The 16,605-nt window shown below is 39.5% G+C and overlaps 1 protein-coding gene across 1 annotated transcript in view; it reads right to left on the reverse strand.

Annotated features, from left to right (window-relative positions):
- Positions 1 to 4,090: 4,090 nt before the first annotated feature.
- cachd1 (cache domain containing 1) overlaps positions 4,091 to 16,605 on the reverse strand; it is a 101,966-nt gene continuing 89,451 nt past the window's right edge. The window contains exon 27 of the mRNA XM_088350435.1: positions 4,091 to 6,597. Within this exon, the coding sequence (XP_088206561.1) occupies positions 6,359 to 6,597 (239 nt within the window). The 3' untranslated portion in view covers positions 4,091 to 6,358. The remainder of the gene's footprint in view (positions 6,598 to 16,605) is intronic.

Consider the following 16,605-nt stretch of genomic DNA (forward strand, 5'->3'; position numbering starts at 1 on the left):
GCATCCACTCTGGTCTTAACAAAAAAATAATATTAGGACAACACAGATTTAAGTGTAAAATGAACTTTATCACATTCACATTTTGCAATAAATTTCAATTTGATAAATTGATATGATACAGGAAGGAGGGCCACATACATCTTTCAGTACATATTACACAAGTACACATACACACACATTAAAAACTGCTGCCGAATACAGTTTAAAACATTGACAATTTGTGATGAAAAAAAGGGGAAAAATGCCCAAATAAGTATATTTTTAATACAGATATGAAAATGATGGAATTGTTGTGGATGTCTGCTTTGACTGATATTGTCAACCTCATTAATTAAATTTCAAAGCATCTTTGAATCTGAGTTGCCTAAAAACCAGGACAGGATTAAAAAGATGTCCTGATATCACAGAAACATGTTAAAAATTATTAACATTTGCATGAAATATAAGAGAAATCTTAATAAGGACACGTTTGTGCTCTTAATATTGCAGCTACATTCTTAAAAACTTCAATGTGTAATACCCCACACTTTGCAATAAATGCAATCATCTTTGTAAACAAAATTTCTAAAAGTCTTTCAGTCTAACACTAACTATCATTGACATTCGCTTTGTTAGTAGTTAGTGTGGCCCCTCCTACTTCAAAATCAGACGTACTTTCTCAAAAATGCCACTAACAAGAAGGAACCTATGTTTGTTTTTTTTCAATCTGCATAAAGATGTACCGTTCTCAGACATATTGACGAGAACTTTCGGGGTACTCTGTCAAGACACAATAAAACTTTATAAAACTATAAGTCTCATGTAAAAGTGAGTAGATATGAATTATTCCATGTAGTGACTTCCATCCAATATGGACCTAAAGAAAATAATACACCTTATATCTGAGGCTTCGTCTATACAGCGAGACATCATCAACACAGTCCGATATCTCTTATGGAAACGTGATAAACAGAGCGAAAACTTTTAAGATTCTCGGAAAGAGAAATAGTAATCGGGAAATTTGGCTTCATGAAGCACTTTTGGTATTAATCGCCTGCTAAAATGTCATATTGGGATTACAAATGCAGTGGGATTCAGTTTCCATTCCACCGGTCTTAAACCAAGACTAACAGCTAGAGGGGGTTTGTTTCAGTCAAATGGCCTTAGGATAAAAAAAGTCAAAGGATTCAAAGCAGTTAGGGGAGGCAGGTGTGGGCGTGCCTCACCTGTCATTAAAAAAGTGTTGCGGTGTATGATCTACGTTTTGTGAAAAAATTTAAAAGTGTTTGAAAAGAAACAAAAAGTCATAGGCGTGCAGTCGGGGGAGGCAGGTGATTCTGGGCCTCACTTGCCATCATTGAAAGTTTTGAGGCATAGGACGTTTGGCTAGTAATGTCTAAAAGTGTAAGTCAGGTAAACAAAAAAGGCAGTGGCGTGTCAAAGTTGGTGGAGGCAGGTAAGGCTGTGCCTCACCTGTCATCATGGAAAGTGTCGAGTACAACGCCGCCTGCGTTTAAATAATTTCAATAAAATTGATCGAAAGGCAACTTCCTTATTGTATGCGATCAAAAAAGGCAGTGGCATGCATTCAGGAGAGCTTGACGCAGTGCCTCACCTGTAAAAAGTGTTGCGGCTCATGATGCAGCGTATGTTTGATTGACAACTTTCTCTTTGTATGCCAATTTCGTGGTCACAATATGTTAAGCCATTTTGTAACAAGTAAGTGACTAAACTAAAGGTTTATTCTATTCTATTCTATTCTATTCTATTCTATTCTATTCTAATAAAAAGGCTGTGCCATGCAGTCAGTGGAGGCAGGTGTGGAGGCAGGTGTGGCTGCGCCTCACCTGTCATCATGGAAAGTGTTGCGGCGTATGATGCAACGGGTTTGCAAAAAAATATCCCAAAAGTGATCGAAAGGCAACTTCCTTATTGTATACTGACAAAACGGCAGTGGTGTGCAGTCACAGGAGGCTGTGCCTCACCTGTGACGGTAACTGTTGCGGCGTATTTTCGGCAAGTAATGTCTAAAATTGTTCAAAAGGCAGCTTATATATAGGCAGTGGCATGCCTTCTTGGGAAGCAGGTGAGACACAGCGAAATAATCAATATGGCGAGTGTTGCGGCATTTGGCAGGAAGTGTCTAAATGTGTTCTAAAGGCAGTGGTGTGTAGATCAGAGGAGGTAGGTGTGGCTGTGCCTCACCTGTCATTATGGAAATATAAAAAGTTAAAAGTTATACGGTGTTAAAGTTCAGTCTCATTTAATTTGATAATTTAGGATTTAATTTTTCAAATTTTTCAAAGTACAATACAAAAAATGACCATTTAAACAAAGACTATTATTAATATGTAATGTATTACTGTGCTGAGTGTCTGCCGATGCAGAGTGAGGCATGTAATACTTTTGCCTCATAGAAGAAGGCGATGAGACCAAGAATTCTGGTTTGATGCACACCTCAGCTCTAAACAATAAAAAAGTGATAATATTAGCAAACCAACAGGCAAACCAGGCTATCCAGTAAATTGTTTTCTTGTTGCAATAATGGATGATTACTTATCTTTTGATGCTTTTATTCAAAATACTTCATTTATGAGTTAAGCTTCGACAATGAAAAACATTTCTCTGTGCTACAATTTTAGATACTGTACTGCTCCCTTGCTCTGCCAATCAAATGACGATTCCTTGATTTGCAAATCTGACTGTCGTCACCTTAAACCAAGGAACATAGTGTATTTTACACCCCAAAAAACAAAAAATTCTAAATATATTTAAAATTGGATTATTTGATGTTGCTGTATTGCATCATGTCTGCTCCATTTCATCTTTTTATGATATACGTTTTATTTAGGGCACGACGGCGGCTAAGTGGTTAGCGTGTCCATGGCACAGTTCTGAGGTCATGAGATCAAACTTTCCTCTGTGGAGTTTGCATGTTCTCCGCGTGCTTACGTGGGTCTCCTCCCACATACCCAAAACATGCATGTCAGGTTAATTGGCCGGTCCTAATTGTCCCTAAGTGTGGATGAGCGAGTGAGTCTCTGTGTGCGACTGTCCGGCAAACAGTTCAGGGTGTCCCCTGCCCACTCAGTGTTCTCGTTTGCCCGCGTCCCAGCGTCCTAGACCCATCATTTTTCCTCGGGATGCATCGTGTCGAATCAACGTGCGTACCCGGGACGCAACTTTTTTGACACAAAATTGAAATTATTATCCGATTACTTTTTTTTTTTTTAAGAAGGATTTACCGCACTCCAACTTTTCGTCAGGCAGAACCGCCATTGTTGTTTTGGTCTCGCGGTTCAAGTTTTCGTCTGCACGCCGATCTCGGCAAACGAGATCTCGTTGCTCTGAGATTACGTCATTGTTGTGGTGGTTGTTGTCGAGTGAAGGTGAAAACCAACACAAAATTTAATAATTTCCTCGTTGTCAGTAATAATTCGAAACTTAATGCAGAAAGTGATAACAACGGCAATAAATTCGGCACGAAAAAACGGCGGAGAAATTCTTCAGAAGATCGCGGAGGCAGGAAAAGACGTGTGTTGAAGCGAACGATTCGACGAAAGAAAGTAAACAAAAGAATACTAGCAAGAAAAGGACTTTTCTGCCAAAATGGACTAAATTATATTCCTGATTACACTAGAGGGGAATGATGATACTGGATTAGACATTGAGAAGGCATTACAACTGTGGCGGGACAGCAAACCACGAAGAATATATGAACTGAAAAATCTGAAATGATAACTTGCTTTGTATTACCAATTAATTGTAATGATTAAAACTGCATTAATATATATAAACTAATATTTCAGCAATATTATTTTGTATAATGAACAGTATTTTTGTGAACTGAAAAATCGGAAGTGATAACTGCTTTGTATTACCAATAAACTGTGATGATTAAAACTGAATGGAAATATAAATTTCAACCTCGATAACACTAAATTTTGGGGACCCATAGATCTCAGTTGGGACCCATAGATTTTTGAGCATGCGAGTCCCCAGGACCCATCACTTTTCAGAGGTAAAATGAACACTGCCCACTGCCCGATGACAGCTGGGATGGGCTCCATCACCCCCGCGACCCTAATGAGGATAAGCAGTGCTGATAATGGATGGATGGATGTTTTTATTTACCAAAAAGAGGTGCTAAATGATACACACTGTCTCTTTAAAGTAAAAGTTGAAGAACTTCTAAAGAAACTGCAGGTGCTTCATGAAGCTTCATTGTCCCATCAGCAGAAAACAAAATCTATTTGTTCCAAAAAGTCACCATTTAAACTTCATAATCAACAACTTTTCGTACTATGAGTATAAATCAACTATTTTCTGTCGTACTAAAAAAATACAAATTATTCCGGGTAATCGCTCCGTTCACCCTGTTTTGTAACACAGAAATGAAAACAAAACAACAAAAACGTCCATGCGCAATTGTAGTGGTTAATCCACAGAGGAGCTCTCCTCTGTCAAACTCAGCAGCATCTCTCCTTCCCAATCTTGGGCAGCAACAAATACTTTATAACTTTTTCAAAACTTCAGAGTAGACCAAAAAATGTGCACACTTGTAAAGTACACGCTGAACTGCGTCAGAATGCCGCGTACGTTTGGCAAAAAAAATGTCAAAAAGTACTCGAAAGGCAACTTCTTTGTTTGATGTTAACATAAAAAGAAAGTCGAAAATAATTCCAGTTAAATTATGGGAAGTTGTTGAGCATTAATGGTAGACTGAATCTGCCTTACCTAAAAATCAATGTATACATTAAAAAATACTCAAATATATGCCATATAGATAAATAAACACATAAATAAATCATGTGATACCTAAGTTGCATTAATTTCATATATTTATTTAGTAATGTTTTTTGTCATTTATATATTTAGGTATTAATTTTGTAGTGTATTTTGTCACCTATCTTTATTTTGTTGTGCTTTTGTCATGCATTTACTCTTTTTTTGTCGTGTATTTTGTCGTGTATTTTGTCTTTTTTTGTCAAAAAATGTGTCATATTTTTTGCCATTTTCACCATGTAGTCTGTCGCGTATTTTATCATTTTGTTGAGAATTTTGTTTTGTATTTTGGCGCATATTTTGCCCATTTTGTCAGGTATTCTGTTGCGTATTTATAAATTTTTGTCAAGAATTTTGTTGTGTATTTTGTTATATATTTCGCCATTTTCGCCATTAATTTTGTCGCATATTTTATCATTTCGTTGAGAATTTTGTTGTGTATTTTGTCGCATATTTTGCAATTTTCGTCATGTATCCTGTCGCGCATTGTATCATTTTATTGTCGAGAATTTTGTTGGGGACTTTGTCATATATTTTGCCATTTTCGTCATGTCCCCGAGCTTTTCACGTCTAGGTAGATCAGTGATGAACAAATTGTCCCCCAGACCATTCGAACCAACAGGTGAAAAGCTCAGACAGTTTGATCGGCCACATTATTTGAATAACTTTTTAGCGTGACACTACAAAATACAAAACAAATAACAAAAGCTTAAATATATGTATAAGCTGCATTTATGTCTTTATCTTTTTTTCTCTTCAAAGTCTTTGTATTGCACGTTTTACCCCGGAGTGCCATGTCTAATCTCGTTGCATACAATGTTTTACATCGTTGATATCAATGACAATAAAGACAATTTGAATTCAAATTGATGTGGTTTACTTTTTGTGTTTGTCTATTCATATGACATATATTTGTAGCTCGTTATTTATGTATACATTTATTTTTACATATGGCAGGATAGGTCCTCCAAACACATTCCTTCAAAATTATGTTAAAAAAAGATGTACTTAACAATAAAAAATACAATAAGTCTGGTTGTTAACACGTGATACTACAAGTGTGTGTAAAAAATGAATGAATTTGGCTCTAGATTCTGTCCAGCAAACATAAATAAATATATTTTAACAGTTGTTTTCTTTTCGCAAATGTTTTATTTACGTTTAACGTGGAGGAGGTTATAACGAGTCCTGTGATCTAAGCAATAAGATTGCCGTTAAACAAGCTTCGTACCAGTAACTATCAGAGACATCCAGATCTGTATTGATCTGCATTTTAAATGTCCATCGAAAGCACGAATCCAAATCGTGTTCCGACAAGCTGCAGGATCTTACTCCAACTCGATCCAGTAGTGAAGTTGTCCCGCCGCAGGGAAGTCAAGGCGTCCGCAGGCTTAAGCCTCCGACTGCTCCGATGAACTTCCCAAGATGTCTTCCATGTCTTTTTAAAACCGCTCTTAAAAGAGTCTAGAAGGTCCAATTCCCTCCAGGGAAAGTCCATGAAAAATAAAATTTCTCAGTGTTCTAAAAAAAACTCAACTTATCTTTTGGTCCGTTGAGATGAGGGTATGGGTTCTTGGGACGCAGTTTCTGGTGATCAGCACTCGGCATCCACACTGTGGACGGTGACGGCGGCTTGTAGATGGTGGGTGTGCACCGGGTGGAGGTGCGTATGCCGGTACGGGTAGAACTTGTGGCTTAGTAAAGCGGCCGTCTGAGGCGGCGTGTCCAGTTCCAGGTCGTCATCGTGGTTACCGACATCCACGCCCGCCGACAGCGGGTCATTGTTTCCTGGCGGGTTCTCGCTGTCCTCTTGCGGGCTCATGGTGCTGTAGCCTGCGGGAAGCGATAAAGAAACATCGTTTACAGTTTAACTCTCTGATAAATATGTTGACACTCAATATGGCTGCGCTATTAAATGAAATCGATTCGATACTGCGATGCGACAAAAGTGCGATAGTGTAATCGCAAGCAGTACGCATTTTTTTAAGGATTTATAGTTTTATTTGTTATTTGAGTGATGGAGTGTTTTGTCAACAAGAATTGTTTCAGTTTAGGTTTTAACAGAGCTGGCCAATCAAATGAAGGTTTTAACAGCACTATCCAAAAAGGGCGGGGCAAACTTTGCAAACGATGTGTGCGCATCTGTGATAGGCTGGTGTAAGCAGTCAGTCAAACGGCCCTGACACAAATGGCCACCAAAACAAACGCGACAGCTCATAGTCCAAGCAGCTTGTTTCATTGAAAAGAAATTCATCAATTGAATCAAACTGTCAGAAGAGTGCAAAAAAATGTTGATCACCAGTGGGTGCTCTGTGGATTGTTATCGCGTTCGGGTATCGGAAGGGAAAAATAACAGCTAGGCTAACAACTCTTAAGCCATCACTGCCGGATTGGCTAGTCACCAACGCCAGATCGATTACCCATGAAAAGGATGACTTTGAGCTACTACTTAAGGGGAATCTCTGCTTTTGTGATTCTTGTATTTTAATCATTGCGGACACCTTGCAGAAGTGCAAAAGTCGGGGTTACCTGATGCTAGAGTCCAGATAGCTGGCCTCTTTCTAAATCACTTTCTTGCACTGAAAGGAGAAGCCCGCCAGTTGTTGTACTTATGTATGACTATAAACAATTTATCAACCTGCAATTCTGTTTTTATTTGTAAATCTATAGTGGTTATTTTGTTACAGTCGTATACTCTCAGTCAGTAATAACGTCACCTTGAGCGCTGTTTGCAAGTCACTATGTTTAAAATCTCTCCAAAAACAAAACTAGCATAGCATATGCACTTTTTTTTTAAAGTCACAACATGTCAAACTCAATTAGGCTCATGGGCCTGATCCAGACTTTCTGTTCTCAGAGGGCGGGATCAGGAAAAAACCCATCAACGCCAGATATTCAATATTATGCTTTATCATTCATCCTACATCTGTAGCCTACCCTCGAAATTATAATCACGGATGAAAAAGGATCTTTTCTCAGCACAACACATTAGGTCACAAAAAATGAAAAAAGGAATTTCATGTTTGCCATTACATGTGTTTACAAATTGTTTATTTTCACAGTTGAATTAAAGCACCTTCTGTCTCGGAACCAACTCACCACACTCAACAAACTCAAATGGGAATTATGAATATGTTTGTCTCAAATGTTCTACTGCTTTGAGGGAAAAAAAAAGATATACAGTGTGGTATTTGGTCAACCATTAATTGTGCAAGTTAGAGAGGCCTGTAATTGTCAAAACGGGGAGACGTCAACCATGAGAGTCAGAATGTGAAAAATTCACTCAAAATCTCAATACATGACCCCATCATTGTTTTTTGTACACATATCAGTCGCCCTGGTCCCTTTGCAGAAAAACAGGCCAAAGCATGATATTTCCATCCCCATGATTCACAGAGGGTATGGTGTTTTTTTTTAATACGATTCAGTATTCTTTCTTCTCCATACACGAGAATCTGTGTTTCTACCAAAAAATCTATTTTGGTTTGATCTGACCATAACATTCTCCCAGTCCTCTTCTGGATCATGCTTTCTAGTGAACCGCAGACAGGCTTGGACATGTATTGGCTTCAGCAGGGGGACACGTCTGGCATTGCAGGATTTGAGTCTCTGGTGGCACATTGTGTTACAAAAAGTAGCCTTTGTTACTGTGGTCCAAGCTCTCTGTAGGTCATTCACTAGGTCCCACCGTGTGGCACTGTTCTTGTTATCATTTTGACCAGGAACGCGTGCGGACTTTGAGGCAGGCGGCCGGGTCGTTTCTGGCAGGGTCGGTTCAATCATGTGGTCACCGCGTCCCCCAGGTGTGTCGCATTCTGTAGCTTTCCCCGGGGACGGCACTTACCTTATCCACTCTTTTAGCAAAATGCTTATAGCTTCCAGATTCTTTATGACAGAATAGGTGCAAGATTGGTCTTAAATTTCATTGAATGTGGTCTTAAAACAGTCTTGGATTTGATCAAAATCCCGGGGGAACCCTGTTTTGAACGGGTCAGCTGGGAAGGACTCAAGACCATACAGTTCAACAACTTTCACTTTAGGGTGTACCCACTTTTGTTACAAAGGGGTTTAGTTATTGACGGCTATATTTTGTGTGTTTCGAGGGTTAAAATGCATTTACACTGCTACAATAGCTTTACACAGTATACCCTTCATTGAGTCAAAGCGATGCTTAATCAGCGTTGTTCTACTAATCACTATCATGAAATTGCTGCAGAAATCTGAGGGGTGTACTCACTTTTGTGAAATACTGTATAATCGCACTGCCAAAAGAAAAGGAAACATTTTTGTTGGCACTCGAACAAAGAGAGCATCCATGCACTTGGTGCAGATCACTTCAAGCCTGAGGTCAAAGGAAGCCTTGCCAGTATGCCAGTTAACTCGGACAGCAGGACAACCATTCCTGAAGACTCACAATGTGATGCATTCAAACAATAGATAAAAATAAAAAACTATATTGACCTCGAGCACACACAAACAAAAAGCTCAACACTCTGAGATTTCATTGACAATGGTATTTAGCAAAAAATACAACTTACAAAAAGGGATATCATCTTAAAATTGGCTTCCTGCATATGCTCGCATATAAGCCGAAATTATCCATCCATCCATTATCTGCACCGCTTATCTTCAGTAGGGTTGCGGGGGTGCTGGAGCCCATCCCAGCTGTCATCGGGGAGTGGGCAGGGGACACAGCGAACTGGTTACCAGCCAATCACAGGGCAAACAGAGACAGACAACTCACTCGCTCGCTCATTCACACCTAGGGACAATTTGGACCGGCCAATTAACCTGATATGCATGTTTTTTGGAACTGGGAGGAAACTGGAGTGCCCAGAAGAATCCCACGCAAGCACAGGGAGAACATGCAAACTCCACAGGGGAAGGCTGGTAGCTTGATTTGATCCCATGACCTCAGAACTGTGTCGCGGGTGCGCTAACCACCCGGCCGCTGGACTGCACATAAGCTGAATTTAGAACTATAAGATGCAACCAGGGGCTAGGCTTACATGCGCACTAAACAAAATGAACACAAGAGACCGTGAGATAGGCATAGCCACCTAAATCAGGCTCTCCTCCTTCAACTTAGCTCTGCCGAGCTCATTCCTTGTAAAACAGACAATTTCGTTGACTCAAGTGCTTTACCTGTCCCCTGTATATTAGCCTCCATTTTGCTGTCCTGATTGTGTTTGGTAGGGACAACGTCTCATTTTATTGTGATTTCTTCCAAAGACCAGCATGTCAGGTTAATTGGCCGGTTCAAATTATCCGTAGGTGTGAATGAGCGAGTTGTCTGTCTCTGTCTGTCTCTGTGTGCCCTGCGAATGGCTGGCAACCAGTTCAGTGTGTCCCCTGCCCACTGCCCGAAGATAGCCGAGATGGGCTCCAGCACCCCCGCAATCCTTATGAGGATAAGCGGTGCAGATAATGGACGGGTGTAGTGCAACCAAAAACAAGTGATAAAAAGCACAAGGAAGAATACAAACTATGGAGATTTAAAGTGACGAGAATTCCCCATTTTACTTCTCATTTTTTTGCCCAGCCTTTTTGAAGGTTTTGGGTACCCATAGCAGCTAGATGTTAGACAATTATTAGATGAAGCTCATGTTGTGTCAAATAAATACTAATTTTCGAAAATTGCATGTTCCTATGATACAAACTTTCCCTTCAAAGGTACTGTAAATGGTTTCAATTGGTTTGATCAAATATTCAGTAGTCAAGACAAGTAATGTTTATATGTTTAGCCTTAATCACACGATGTAATCCAGTAATCCCCTCGCTACAATGCAGTTCACTTTTCACATTTTTGCTCTTTCACGGTTATCGTGCATTGAGTACTGCATTGTGATTAGCCAGACAGTCTTCACGCTTATTATTATTTGAGGTTAAGGAAGTTGTTTGTAAAAAAAATAGATAAATCAAGTTTTGTAAAAAGGATTAGTTTATTTGGTTTCAGTATCCATCCATTCGGTATCTGCACCACTTATCCTCATTAGGGGTGCTGGAACCCATCCCAGCCATCTTCAGGCAGTGGGCAGGGGTCACCCTGAACTGGTTGCCAGGCAGTCACAGGGAACACAGCCGGACAACTCACTCACATATTCACATCTAGGGACATTTTTGACCATCCAATTGACCTGACATGCATGTTTTTTGGAATGTAGGAGGAAACCAGTGTAGCAGGAAAAAACCCACACAGGCACGGGGAGATCATGCAAACTCCAAACGGTAGGGCTGCGGTAGGTCGAATTGAACCCTGGATCTCTGCACAGAGGGGGTGTGCGATAACCACCCAGCCGCTGGTTTGAGTATATAATACATTAATTTTGTGATAATTGTCAAAAAAAATAAAGATTTCTACTTCACTTATTTTGCCTATAACAGGGTCTTTCTGGAACCTAACCCCTGCGATAAACGGGGGATTACCGTATTACTCTTTATAATGTTCATATTTAAATAATTATTGTCGTTTAGGTACACGTATTATTCATATTTTGGGTATGTATAGCTGTTAGCATGTTGCTATTCAAAAGCAGTTTAAGGGTATCATCTTGAATTTGATTTAGGATTATATCAGAGTATGGTGATTGTAAACTTTTACACTGGGTCAGCAATGATTTCAGAAGATTTTACGTACAAGATATAAAATGTGCATTTTTTTTCCTCGAAGCAGATGACATTACTTGGGAGTGGGCGGACACCTTTGACCCTGCGACTCTGTAATGTGTTTGCTTGGAATACCAGCGGGACTGACACCCACTCAACATTTCACTCCATTATTACAAACTCATTTTCGTTCCAGCCTTTGTGTTGCACTCCTATGTCTCTTTTCTCAACATTTTATCACGCGCGAGCAAAGCAAAGGTGGTAATGATGTTTTGTTTCGGATCTATATATACAAAAATCCATTTGTTTGTCTGTTTGTGTGTCTGTCCACTCAAGAAAAGGGGCAGAGTTTAGATCAGGCATGCAAATGAGTCGGGGCTTAAAAAGGAAGAAGGCTGGAGGAAATACTGTACCGTATTTTCCGCACTATATGGCGCACCATGTTATAAGGCGCACCTTCAATGAATGATATATTTTAAAACTTATGCCATACATAAGACGCACCCCATTATAAGGCGCTATAAGTGCATGCTGGTTTAAGATCAGGTAATTGTGCAATTTTGTAATTGTAATCCTGTGCAGTCCTTCGAGACATTTTTGGGATTAAGGGCTATTTACGGTAAATAAATGTGACGACTTGACTACAGTAGAGAATGTAGTTACTTTATGCAACCTCTAGATGTTGCCACGCTCAAGGGAATGTCAACAAAATATTCAAAAAGGTCAAACTTTATTAACAAACAAGCTTTCCACAACTCCATTCACTCCCAAAATAAATAAACAGCCGTTTTATTATTTTCTCTAAGGTAAAGCATTTTCGTGACACATCTTTGAACAACATCGACATATCATTTTATTTTTTGTCCATTTAGTCAACACGCAAAGAAAAAAACGTCTGATACTGTTATTTTAAATGAAACGTTAGTGCAATCGCATTAAAGTGACACTCGTAATGTGCAAAAACAACGAGTGCAAAGCAATAACATAATAACTGTAAAATGTAAAACGTAAACACACAAAAGAAAAACAAAGATCACTCTATAAGCTCCTCATCGACGAATCCCTCGAATTCTTCTTCTGCTGTGTTCGAATTGACCATATCTCAGTGAATGGGCCATCCAACACGTCCGGTGTTTTTGTGCCAGCGCTGTTGCCTTCATACGTATAGTTATCGTACTGACACTTCTGCTTGCCGCTCTTTGTTGAACAACCCACTGTTCAAGTGTCTCCTCTAACTCTGGCCATCTTGCTTTATTGCCACGGAAACTTTGTTGAGTTTTCCTTACTTGGCGGAGCTTATCTTCATCCTTTCTCCACTTCCGTACCATCGATTCATTTAAGTTTAACTCTCTCGCTGCCGCTCTATTGCCGTGTTGTGCTGCGTGACTGATCGCTTTGAGTTTAAACTCGGCGTTGTACGCGTGTCTCTTAACAGGAGCCATTTTCTTATACAAATGCACGTATGAAAGAGAATCTCGCTCTCTCTCTCTCTCAAACGTGACATTCTGAATAATTCTGCGTTTGTTTAAGGTAAATTGTGCTTTACATCTTCACCAGTCATAACCCTGGATTCAGACAAATACTGTATTTGTTGAATATGAATTAAGCAGTTTAATGGGGTAGCCATTTTGCCACTTAGTAAACAAATACAACACGAGCCCCGGCAACTACCAATCGTTTAATATTTCCCAGTATGCACAGCGCGAAAAATGGAGTCGGCGGCTGTTTCTCGTAGTTGCGAGACCTTGCGAATTTAATATTGAGCCATATATAAGGCGCACTGTGTTATAAGGCGCATGGTCAGCTTTTGAAAAAAACAAGACTTTTAGGTGCGCCTTATAGTGCGGAAAATACGGTATATATTTGTAAATAGCGCTCACCCCTAATTTCTGATTAACTCCTTAACGTTCCTGTAAAATTCGCCAAAAGTTCCACATCCAAGACGTACCCAATATGAATGGAATGCTGTTCTTGAACCGTTGGGAAAAAATGAAGAGATGTTTTTTTTTGACGTAAAATAATCACTTGAGCACACTTGCGCTTAATAATGGTGCTTAAAAATAAATCACAAGTGGCGTCATGGGAGTTTACTTTGGGGTCTAATTTGAATACCCTCCTAAAATCTGCCGTATCGTTTTCTTCAGAATTTCATTGGCTAACTAATGTGTCAATCATCATTTGGATCGGTTACTACTGCCTAAAGATATTTAAAGTTAAAGGATGTTTTCATTTTCTAAATACAGGCTGCTTTTGGCTGAGAGTCGTGTCAATCAAAAGATAAGAGGCTAACGGCCATATTGGAAATCCTTAAACGAGTCTTTTTATTTGTAAACCGGAAAAACTAGGCTAAACAGACGGCTAGCAACAAGCAACATCCATTGATGCAGAGATGTTTTCTGGTGGGGTTTTTTTTTTTTAATACGTTGGCATTTTCGTGTGTTTTGGAATAAATCGTTTAAACGATTGGATTCACTGGACGGTCCTGGATGGAATGACTCCATGTTGGCAAAGAATGATCTCATGAGTTGACTACTAGGAGACGTTCTAGTGAGCTATCCCGGATGTATAGTTTTTGGGTATCTTGTTTCGGACTGATTGTGATGTTTCTGTGATGGGCGATCAAGCCATCTTTTACAGGCAGTCATACACGTTACCCCGGATGTAAAAACTGCCCAAAAACAGCTGACTCGTATTTTGGTTTAGCTGACTCAGCAGCTTTTCCATAAAGACATTCTACTCGTTTAGGCCAGAACAAGTTTGGCCAGGATCACAATATTTTACAAGCAATCGGGTAAGCCACTCTAGAGTTTAATGACCCTGCCAAAAAGGGAAATAACACTCAAAAATGCTTTTGTGTCACTACGCAGGTGATGCTTTTATGGCGCACAGCCATTCTAGTTGAATCTTGGATAAAGTGGCAATTGGTTGTTTTAGTGAGAGGGACACTAAATGCACATCACCGAATCCGCTTCTCTTTCCTTGGATGCCGAGGAGCATGAATGAGGCAGAAAGGGAATTGTTCTTTAAATGCAATACCTGGATACATTGTCCCATTTGGCTTCCGTTCAACGAGACCTCCTTATTTCCATGCCTCCATTGAACATTCTTAAATGCAATGCCGGACGATTTTCTCATCTCATTCGTTTTCATGATTTGTTTTCAATCATTGACGGTTATGCAAGAACTAGCGCGATGCCTCACGTGGGTTTCAAGAGCTCACGTCAAAGGAACTGTCCATCCACCCACATCCAGGGAATGCGAGAGCTAACACACACATGAAAGGACACGTTGGGAAAAAAATACCAAGGATGGGAGAGAACCTATACCAATTATCAGTGTACATAATAGCTTGTTTAAAGGTTGTACTCATTATGGTCGTCAATAACAATATATTCTGCCTTGTTTACTTAAAAGTGGGGTTTATCGTTTTAGGTGTCCTTATAAAGTTAAAAAAAGAACATTTTCTTCATAAAGTATGTGTTAACAATGCCCAACTAAGATCAAAGAGCCTTTATATTTTTTGTTGGAGAGTGATTTCATTCTCGTCATTGCAGTGTTTTCCGACGGATTGTCAAAAGCCGGCAAGAGCAGACATCATTGGATCCGTTTTTCAAGAAACAAGCCAAAAAGGTAAATTATTATTTTTACTATTTCCTTTATTCTTTGTTTTTTTATGTGCCTCTTGTTTTAGATTTTTGTGCAGTAATGTAATTTTAACATGTATGTTATAATGCTCTTTATTGGTTTATTTAAAAAAATATAATACTGTACTTTTGCGGTGTTAAGAACGGATTAGTGCATTTACATTAAAATGTGCCTCTACTTACGAAGTTTTCAGGTTACAAAACTATCCAAGAACTAACTAAATTTGTAAGTAGAGGTACCACTGCATCTGTTAACAATGCCCTTGTTTTCCACTACGCCTATCTGTTTTTATCTTACTTTTAGAAAAGCTGTTTGGGGCGGAACTATTAGGTAGGAGGAATGGGGGTAGGCGAATTGCTGGCGACTGACATCGTGCTTGTCCCCGCGGATTCTTTTTTTTTTTATTTGTTAGTGTAGCATTAAAATGGTGAAAAGGCCGGCTTTAAGAGGAGTCCAATAACCAACGCAAACCCGAAGAAAGATGAAAAAAAGCGCATCTAAGAAATGCACGTACTTGCGCGCACGTCATGATCAAGCTGATAAAGGCTGTAAAGATGACACAAGCCAGGAGAAAGCGTCAGAGAATCAAAAAGTTCCAAATTCCATACAGCTCCTTTAAATGCGATCAGAGAGCATGCGTATTTGATAAGCTCGAAGGCGAAAAGACCAGAACAAGTTGTTCCCAGTATGTGTGGTGCAGATGTTTAGCGAGAGGTGGGACACAAAATGGACCAATTTAGAACCCTCACAATCATGGGAAAAAGATAAAAACGTGTCAGAGAAAACCTGATTTAAAAAATCAAACCCGGAACTTGAAAATTGTGTGGGAGGTAGCAAACCACCATAGCTGTGCGTGAGCCAAGCCGCTTAGGTCAAACAAGATAAAAATGTCTTAGATGCTCTATGATAACATAATTAATGAAATAAGAGGCTAGAGTGCAGAAGTTTCTTTCTTTAGCAAACTCCCATCTGCCCAATGGTGCATGCTCCTGGGTTTGATGAAATCAGTGCTGAGTCCACAAAGGGAGAGTATGACCGTCCTATCGCTTGGTCATTTATCCTTTTCTATAGCACTTTTCTGGTCACAGGAGAGCTGAACTCTATTCCAGCTGACATCCCCAATTCAAAGTCTTCAATTGACCTACAGGAGGACTGCGGGTGGACTTAGCTGCGTTAACAATTCACCATTTTAGCATGCTCTTTTTTTTTATTTATTGTAATAAAAAACTCAATGGAACCGCTCAACTCCAGGGCTTGTGTTACGTCGCATCGCACAACCTGAATGTTAAACAGATAGTGTGTAATATATAATGCACTAGAGGCACAAAAAACTTTAATTCACAAAAAAAAAAACAACAGCATTGATTTGAATGTTAGGCGAAAATTCATGAACTATCATAACGAGGTTGAGATATTCACATTTATTTTACACGGTGGAATCCCCACAGGATGCTGCCAAGCTGTGCTCTGGGGCACTAGCCTTTGCTCTCATAAGACAACACAGTGCCATCTAGTGGTCACATATTACACATCTGGGCTTTAAATAAACATGTGGTGGTAGAAAAAGTTATTCTCCTTGAACTCATTCAG

This window comes from Urocampus carinirostris, chromosome 12 (assembly GCF_059441175.1).
Source record: "Urocampus carinirostris isolate Australia breed hairy pipefish chromosome 12, RoL_Ucar_1.0, whole genome shotgun sequence".
Taxonomy (NCBI): domain Eukaryota; kingdom Metazoa; phylum Chordata; class Actinopteri; order Syngnathiformes; family Syngnathidae; genus Urocampus; species Urocampus carinirostris.